The 9,818-nt window shown below is 35.6% G+C and overlaps 2 protein-coding genes across 2 annotated transcripts; both read left to right on the top strand.

Moving 5' to 3' along the window:
* Nucleotides 1–5,504: 5,504 nt before the first annotated feature.
* LOC109584033 (uncharacterized) lies at nt 5,505–7,365 on the top strand. The gene is made up of 3 exons (XM_019999597.1): nt 5,505–6,641; nt 6,749–6,791; nt 7,105–7,365. The coding sequence occupies exons 1-3, from the start codon at nt 5,625–5,627 to the stop codon at nt 7,356–7,358; spliced, it is 1,314 nt and encodes a 437-aa protein (XP_019855156.1). The 5' UTR covers nt 5,505–5,624; the 3' UTR covers nt 7,359–7,365.
* A 144-nt stretch (nt 7,366–7,509) lies between these two features.
* On the top strand, nt 7,510–9,453 carry LOC109584031 (uncharacterized). Its single transcript, XM_019999593.1, has 4 exons — nt 7,510–7,680; nt 7,733–7,825; nt 8,233–8,500; nt 8,549–9,453. Exons 1-4 carry the CDS (start codon nt 7,513–7,515, stop codon nt 9,451–9,453), a joined length of 1,434 nt encoding a protein of 477 aa, XP_019855152.1. The 5' UTR covers nt 7,510–7,512.
* Nucleotides 9,454–9,818: the final 365 nt, after the last annotated feature.

Consider the following 9,818-nt stretch of genomic DNA (forward strand, 5'->3'; position numbering starts at 1 on the left):
AATCAAGAACATAAAAAATTTAAAATAACAAGATGAAGTAGGATTCCGAACGACCAACGAAAATACAAAATGAAAATCCTACTCGTGATGCAAATTCTACTCTACATTGCAAGGTGATCCATAATTCTTACATAATAACATTGAAAGTACAATGTAGAGTAGAATTTGCGTCACGAGTAGGATTTTCATTTCGTATTTTCGTTGGTCGTTCGGAATCCTATTTCATCTTGTTTTTTTAAATTTTTTATGTTCTTTAGTACAGGGTATTTCATCAAAAATGGCCAAAATTGACTAGGAGAGAATTCTTCATTTTTATATTTTTTTCTGATGCATACATATGTTTTAATTTTGTGTAGACAGTTTAAGTTGATTCCGATCAAAATTAAGTTTTTATGAATTTTTAAAGTTCCTAAAAAATTGGACCAAGGACCCTGTACTATTACTACAGGGTATTTAACTTTCTATTCTATACAACAGTAGAACATGTAAATATATACGCATCAAAAAAATTTAAATGGAGAATTCCCTCCTAGTCACTTAATTTTGACTAATAATTGTGCACAGTAATTTTATTAATTTTCTTATAGGTGATCCTATAGGATCTAAGACAATTATTGAAGTTGGAGAATGGCTTGAAAAATCTGATATAGATGTATCTAGACTTGCTGAAGTACTACAAATCGAAGCACCTCCAGATCTTAGTGACAAAAAGAAAGCTGCCATGATAATCCTGTTGGCTTGGGAGGAGAGATGTGGTAATGCGTCTTTTCTCGAAGAAAAATTGGAGGAAATAGGAATGCCACGACCCCACAAGTAGTACTCTACTAATTTATAGTATAAACTCATGTATGTGTGTGAACTAGAAAATAGATACAGGTTATATATTATTTATAGAGCAATTTTCAATTTTTAATGACATTTTTATAGCAACCATTAAAGTGATCTGGGTCACTACTGATCATACTGTGAATAAGCCGGCAACACCTATGGAGATAATAATAATAATGATTGAGTTAATGGATGCATGTTTTGTAGCAAAACACAACAGTTTCTCATAGCAGTAGCAGATGCAAGATCCCTAGAAACCAGCTTTCAAATTGATTGCATATAGGCCTACCAATGAAAATGTAGTACTTGCATCTACGATATCTTATTTATATTTTTATAGATTCTTTCGAGGCCTCCAAGTTAGCCAACCTTGTTGTTAAGTTGTCAGAAAGGATTGTGCATGACAAAAGTCAACCGAAGCTATTGAATATTATTGCAAACAAAAAGGAAATTTGGGATAGTATAAAGAATGATGGATCCGCAGCATTCCTAACGTTGCTGATGCACTGGACAGAACAACAAAGGATCAGAGACTGAGCTTGAAGTGCACCTTTAAAAGCTTTAAGTTATTTATAATAAAATTCTTTTAATTCATTGATTTTAGGCTGCTTTATCATAGTTTTAATACACAGTCTGTGTATTAAATCTATGGCTTTATTCATTTCCTGTGATCAACTCCTGTTTACGCTAAGTGTTGGGTGTGGAATATAATGTGTAATTAATTATTATTGTTTTGACTTTTGGGAAGGACTGAAGACTCAATCAATGGTTGACAACCGAGCTGACAACAGAGGTAAGTTGTTTTTACACTTATAATCAGTTAATGTACATGCTTACTTAGGGGATGATGATCTAACTGAACCTGAACCAGGTCTAGTCTGGCCGCGCGGGACTACTGTTAAGCTAGGTTTACATTCGACGAAACGGTGAAAAGTGCGTGGGCGATTTAACCTTTTGACGCAAAAACGCTTTGAAGTTGACGCAAAATTGGTCAAATTTCAATTTTGCGTTCATTTGCATTGCGTTTTGTGTCGAGTGTAAACCTAGCTTAAGTCCTGTTGCTGATGAAGGAGGCTCTAAGTTTGTTACTGGCAAAGGCGGGGAGCATGATTACCAGGACACAAGTGATTTTGATGGTGTCGTTGAGGATATACCTGTTACGCTTGATATCAAGCCACTTGGTAGGTCTTCTATGATTAAAGTGCCAAAAAATTGAGTTGTATTTAAGCATTATATATATTATACTCTTGATTTAAGGTATATCCTTGTTGGGTTTCCCACAATTCAAAGCATGCTAAGTGAGCTAACTTGAAAAGCATGAGCTTCATGAATCATGATAGCCCGGCAGAGAGGTGGCTAGGCAAAGCTATCTTCAGTAGCTGACAAGTATGTGGCTTTGGGGCAACTTTAAAAATTCATATTAATCAAAATCAACTCGAACTTGCTACAAATCATTAATTTTTTGGCAAGATTAATTTTGGCCAAAGACCCTGTTTCGCCCGATTTATGAGTAACTTTTAAAAATTTTATAAAAATCTAATTTTTGATTGGAATTAGCTCAAGCTTGCTATAGACCTTTTAGGAGCTGAGACTATTTTGAATGAATTATTTACGGTAGCCATCCACGATTAAAATTACTGACGGCAAGAAGCTCTCCACGTCAAAGGCAGATCAAAGCCCAAGGTGCCGAATTGAAGCATAGCAAGAAAGCTATGCTGCAGCAATAGTTACCTGGTCTATATGATGTAGTCTAGCCTCCATACTTTCCATAACTTCTGCTTGTGAGCCTATAGTACCTTGTAGCGCTCACAAAAATGGCCAGGTGGTGTCACCGCCTTTGATATTCTTTTTTTTTTTTTTTTTTTTTAATAATAAATAGCATAGCTAATTGTAAGATAAATTAATAAGTAATAAAGAATAAAAAGGTGGTCATAGGTCATTATCTTTTGATCTTGAGGCCTTCTTGCCGTCAGTAATTTTCATCATGGGTAGATACCATATAGGAAAAAAAATACTTACCCTATACGTTCAAATTTTTTGAGGGTTTAAAATTTTGTGTTTTCAATGAAATGTGCTCAAAAGTTAATATTTGTGTGAGCTAACTTTTGTCTTCTGGCCATAGTCTACATACAATAGAATGGCATTAGAGGTGGTTTAAATTTTGTGGATTTAAGGTGACCACAAAAATAACGAAATTTAATGCACCTTGAAAATTAAGGCGTATACGATATTATGAATGAACATCATTATTGTAATCATGTTCATTGAAAATAATCTTAGCTCCTTGGGGGTTTATACAATATCAAAACATGTATATGCATCAGAAAAAAATTATAAAAACAGAGAAATCTCTCCTAATCATTTTTGGCCAAATTTGACCAGAATTTGGCCAAATTTTTTAGTAACTTTAAAATTTTGTAAAAAATTCAATAAGCTAAAAATTTCTATATAGCACAAGCAAAAAATAGGATGTACAAGCCAAATATGTATGTTTATTAGAAAAATTATAAAAATAGAAAATTCTTTCCCTGATTTTTTAAAAATACCCCGCGTATTTGTAAAATTTTTGAGCAACTTTAAATCCACTGACCTGCATTAGCACTATGGGAAACCCTGAAATAATTTCCAGGCAATAATGGTGATTGGCAGCTCTGCAAAGATATCACAATAAAATAGCCATTTTGTTTCAATCCAAGCATGTTCAATGACATATTACCATTGTCAAATTTACCAAATATTACCAGGGATATAATAGACTAACATAACCGGGATTGGCAACGGGATCATTCGAGCGCATCGTTTATGTATAAAAACTTTTCGCAATCTCTGTTACCATTTTCCAGATGGTCGACTCTTTCAGCAAATCACTAATGTTGCTATTTTTCTGTCAACAGGCTTGTGTCTCTCTCAAAACGTTATACTACCATTACTAAGGGATAATCCGCTACTTTCATTTTGATTGATACTTAACGATGTTGTCACAATCTGCAGGGGTGTAATTAGGATTTTAGAAAGAGGGTGCTGGGGTACAGATGATGGCAAAGGTTGTAATTGGGGGGGGGGCACAAAGCACACTGTGATTTTGACCATGCCCACCTTTTTCAGCGGTAAAACGGTGTTTTCCTTCATTTTGTCAATTACGGGTGGGGTCAAGATAAATTCAAGCATACTGGTACTTCTGATCACTCCTTAAAGCACTAAAAACTGCTAAAATATCATAATCAGGGGGGTAGACAACTTTATTAAGAGGCTTGATAGTGATGGAAGAGTCCAGAAATTCAGTAATTTTTCTGAGCCTAGCCATAAGGAGGATATACAAATCATACAGTGCTAAGGGTGCTTGTGCACCCTTAGCACACACCCCCTGGATATGCCCCTGATTTGTATATATACCTCTGCTGGCTGGTAAGATAGCTTGGAGTTTATGGATTTGTAATCATATTGTGATATACCATCTTTTATGTTCATAGAGAATAGGACCAAAAGAACCTATTTAGACCTTTCTACTTCATAATACAGCCGGAAAAGTGCTTTTTCAAAGGCCAGTTTTGTGTACCTGTGGCAGATTTAGATATGACTCTTCTCGCATTATTTTATAATAATACTAGTTCAATAATCGTTGTATGAGAATGTACTGGTTATTTTTTAATTCTAGTCTTTGTTTTATTTTTACACAACTTTTACTCATCAGTGCATAATGGCTAATTAAACCAAAACTATGAATATATAATTAATTTAAATTTATAATGGACCCATAAATTGGTTTCCGGTCCGTAACCAATCCCAGTTACGTTAGTCTATTATATCCCTGATACCCTCATTTTATTAATGCTTAATTATTTTTCCATCTTTTATTAGTAGAGGGCAAGATATCGCATGAAGTATTTTGGAGGCTCATTCTCAATGAAAGGGTTCCAGTGACAACAAGTCTTGTAGCAGTCATGGGTTTACCTAACTGTGGAAAGACAAAGATTTTGGAATCAGTTCTCAAACAAAAAATAAAATTAAAGGATGGGGCAGAATTAAAAATTGATCATTATTTAAACAGAAAGAAAGATGAGAAGTGTCTGTCGATATATGATTTATGTGCTCTTGGCAGTACACACCATACGTTTGCCTGGTCCTTTGCCACCAATCGATATGGAGCAATATTTTCAACTCTTTGTGGTCTCATTCGCCGAAACCCATATTATGTCGCAGATATTAAGTTTGAAATAACCAGCCAGTCACCAAAATCTGTCATGGATAAGCACATTCGATGGTTGCAGAGCAAGACTAAAGAATTACTAGAGGGCATTAAAGATGACCTTGGCAAGCTGACCCTCATTCATGATGGTGTCTCTTTTATTAATGTAATTGACGTTGGTGTCAATAAGGCTCTCTACCCATTCTTAGCTATGATGCTGCTGCATTGCCATCGACACATTCGCCTTGCTTTCTTTTCAATGAATAGAGATGGGCCTAATCTTGATGACTATGCTGACCTACCTTCTGATCGCTATGGAAAGAGAAATGATGATGTTTTAGTTATGAAGAAAAGGTCACGACTCACATATCTCCTCCATTTTGCTACAGTTGGTTACACTCAGCAACAGCATAATCAGGAAGAAGAAGTACAAAATGCAACTGTTATGGTTGCAACAAGAAATGAACCGCTTAAAGATTCCAAGATGGTGGATCAAGTCAAAAACAAAATCATCAAGCAAGCAGAATCACGGAATGTAGATCAGTTTCTAAAGAACTGGTTAGATGTTGATGTCAATGATGAACGATCCATAGAAAAATTTGGAGAGAAGATGGAAGACCTCATCAAATACAAGTACAAGCAGCGTACCCTACTCCTTCCCCTCAGATGGATAGTCCTGAGGAGTCTAGTGGTGTCACTTGACAGTAGAGGAGCTAAAGTTATGATCCTGCATAGGAGTTTCATTTTACAGAAAGCGAAGGAGCTGGAGATGACAGAGAAAGAGGTTGATGAATTTTTAAAAACATTCACAGATTTTGGCAGCATCCTCTACATGCCTCAGTATGAAAAAGTCAAAGATATTGTCATTGTCAATATTTGGGAGTTTACACAGTATCTTGACAAGCTCTACTATCCAGAGGGAGACTCATATGCTCCCAAGCTGCTAAAGTATGGAGTCATATCAAAGTCATCTGTGAAAAAAATCTTTTGCAAGCATCCTGAGAGTGCTGAAGATTTCATGACAGTTCTTACGACAATTGCAATGGCCTCTAAAATCAAAAGTGGTCGGTCTATTCTCATTGATGATCACCAGCAACTTGATGAGGTACACTACTATTTACCGTTAGCAAGAATCCGTGCAGAATATAACCCACCAGAAGAAGAGAATGATTATGCTTTCATTGAGATGAAGAGTGTTAACTTCCCAGCCAATGTACAAGCTTGCATTAGCAATGCCATTATGACGAATAATAAAGATGCTGTTCTTATTGCTACAGACTACAGCAACATCTCACGATTTCTATTCCAATCTGAGAGTGGTCCTCCTATTTCAATAGAAATGGTATACAAAGGAAGCAAGACAAGATTAAGAATAATGAACAGCTCCAGTGACATACTCTCATTTCCAGCAACAGTTGAAGCATGTTACAAAGTAATTACTGGTTCCTGTAGATGTCTCCAAAGAAAAATTAATACGATACGTGACCTCAAATACAGTTTTGCTGTTCCCTGTGCATCTTCCAAAGGTGGATGTCATTTTCTCTATCACAATTGTGAGCCTCAGCTCTGTGATGCTTGTTCAGCTGAAAATAATTTCAGATTATGTTGGAGCAAAGCAGCAAAACAGGTATAATGATAGCATACTAAGGAGCAAGTTTATTTACAATAAAATAATTATCTATGTGTCATTACTCATTAGTTGTGGTTTTATTATTGTGTATTTTGTTCATGTAGTGTGACTTGTTAAGCAAAGGTGGCGAAGCAAGAACAAGTGAAAGTAAGTGTTAACTCATGTTGTAATAATCGAATTGACAATGATTAACAAAGAACTAACAACAACGAAGGACAACAAAAAGACAAAAGAGAGAACAAGAGAGAGTGCCTTATATAGTACAGAGAACAGTCTAGAAACATACAGAGTGATTACAAAAATGAATTGCCTAGAAGTGTACAGAAAGTCCACATGAATGTTCTAGAATGTACCAAATACATGTACAATAATTAATAATATAATAATAATAATAAATAATGTTAATTTACTGTTACATCAACTCAGTTACAGCTCATTGATATTATGATTATTTTTTTAGATGATCTACTGAGCTTTCAAGACATTTCTGGCATTATTACAGGCAAATATGATTTTGAGGCCTTTAAAAGAGCACTGAACATTGATGAAAGTAATTTGCCTGACTTGAGTAGTCTACAAGATGAGGATAGTAAAAAGAAGGCAATGATGTTGATGCTGTTATTGTGGGAAAAACAAACCAGCAAGCCAACTAGGCATGCTCTGAAGGATAAATTAAAAGAGAATGGGTTCAGTGATATTGCTGAGAAACTTTGAAATGCTAGTATAGCATATTAGTCAAAATAGCTGTTAGTAAATTTGGCCTCATTTTTGCATTAATATATTTTTAGCTGCATTTTCAATTTTAAAATAATACTGAAATTATAGATTCCATTGTTGGGCGTGGCTCATAAATTTTGTCATAGCATCTATGGTCATAGTCATTTTGGTTTTGACAACCACTTCACTGATTGCAGAGATGAGTAGAACCCAAGGTAGAACAATGGACGGTGAAACTCGAGGCATGACTTCTGATTTTGACAATGAAAGTCCTGGTGGTAATGCAGTGGAAGATTTGACACAAAACTTGCCTCTCGCCGTAAGTAAATGTATTGTATATCTAACAATTCTAATTTTAAATTAACATGTAGTGGTCCAGTCCTGCTTTAGATCAAACCTATGACAATGCAGTGCCTAAGGACACAGAAGGAGATATTTCTTCCTTATTGGGCCTGAGAAAATGTGTAAGTCATATCTTGGTCAAATCCCACCCTCACATAAACTACACTTTGTGACCATTCATGCATGCAAGGCTTGAACAGATTGTGTTTGTGGCCTGTAGCTGTTCACAGTAAAGGTGGATTTATAATTATTATTATACCAGACCTGATGTTGTGTTGACACTGCATGGAGTTTAATTACATGATAGTTTAACTCTAATCATGTGTCAAAAGATCCACAATTGTCTAATAATGCTTTTGACTGAATTAAATTGATATGGTATGCTGGCCTAAACTGGTGCCAGATTGTAAATCCTCATCAAAAAGTAGTTGTGGCCCATGGTTTTGGGTGGTAAGGAAGTTGTAAAAATTCCTGAGGTTTAATTTTATGGTTTCATTTGTTCATTTGTAATTCACTTACTATAATTTAGGTGCCATTCTTCTTCTCATCCCCGGAAGGCCATTCAAAGTCAGAGTTATTTCTCAGCACTCACGTTTTCAGTGAGGCTTTATCATCTTTGCCGTCACATTTTGATCGGCGTCAGTTACTCGATTTCTGTCTTTCCCTCAAAATTATTTCAAAGGAATCTCATTCACATTTGCTGCAATTAGAAACTATGACATTTCCACTGGATTGCACTTTTCTTCCTGCCTCAGAAACAATTGAAAGTTTTGACAATGTTTTGAAACTTTGGAATGGTAAGAAACTTATTGTGTCTTTCATTTTTTATTTCTATTTTGTTTTAGCAACTGAAATTATTGTGCAGCAGCTTCAGTTAGCTGCACAGTATCTAAAAGATGAAATCACTGATGCTTTACTCATTATCCTCTCATTTCGTATTTCTGCTGATCACATACAACCTCTTGCTGACTGCCTCAGCTGCTCTGTTCCTGAATCCAGTGGGTCAGTGTCTTTTAAAGCTCTTCAAATTCTGTGGGACTGGAGGGACAAGGAAGCACTGCATGCCAATTGTCGTACATTAGTCAAAGCTTTTCTTACGTCTGAGATAGTACCAATTGACATTACCAGATTTGTGATTAGTTATATCAAATCAGAGCATCAGGCTCAGACATCAGCCACTTCAAGCAGCAAAAATGAAGGGGACGAACCATCTATAACACAACTGAGACTAAACTTTGCACAATCGTACGTTAAAGTTATTGAAGATATCGCACAAGAGCGCATAGTTGATTGGCTGAAAGTGACAAGTGAAACTGATATTCACGTTTTCATCCTGAAGCGCTGCAACTGGGTTAATTATGACCTTCTAGAAGAGCTCGATAATGACCTTGGAAATAATAAGGTTTTTGCTATGTATGTTGAGCAATATAAGAGCACTATGAAAGATTTTAAAGTATTTCAAATTCCTTCACAATCTATTCCTGCTGTTCTGGCATCTGGTTACTCTATTTTTTTCATTCTTATTCAACCACCAATGCGAGATCTTTATTCTGGCTCGGTATTACACGAAATAAAATTGAAGTTGTCAAAGAAATTGAATACAGAAGCTGTACACATTTTAATCAGTGGCATTGTCGTCGATGAAGCAAGTCTATGGATTCGTATTTCAATTGAGGAGCAAATACTTCAAAAAGTTTCAGATGATAATATATGGAAGCATCAGAAACAGATTGATTATGATACATTGTAAGTAATGATCATAGTATATATGTATTTGTAGTATGGTGCATGGGCGGATCAAAGGCGCCGCCAGTGCTACAACTTCCAATAACCGCATGGTAGGTAAATGTAGCACTGTGTGGGAATATATAGTACTGCACAGTATAATATGTATGGGCTTTCCTGTTAACCACAAGCTTTGATAGAGGCAAATAACAGCCTCAGCTACATACACTAGACATGTAACAATAATAATAGCAAGAGTAGATAATAATTAGAAGAGAGTGTCCTACTGTGATATACCTCCTGCTTCATCACATGATCACAGCGTAGAATTGAAGAGTCACATTCAGGATATTTTCAGTATTTTCATTGAGTAGTTATAGTTATTGCTAG

The sequence above is a fragment of the Amphimedon queenslandica genome, unplaced genomic scaffold, assembly GCF_000090795.2.
Source record: "Amphimedon queenslandica unplaced genomic scaffold, v1.1 AMPQUscaffold_13254, whole genome shotgun sequence".
Taxonomy (NCBI): Eukaryota; Metazoa; Porifera; class Demospongiae; order Haplosclerida; family Niphatidae; genus Amphimedon; species Amphimedon queenslandica.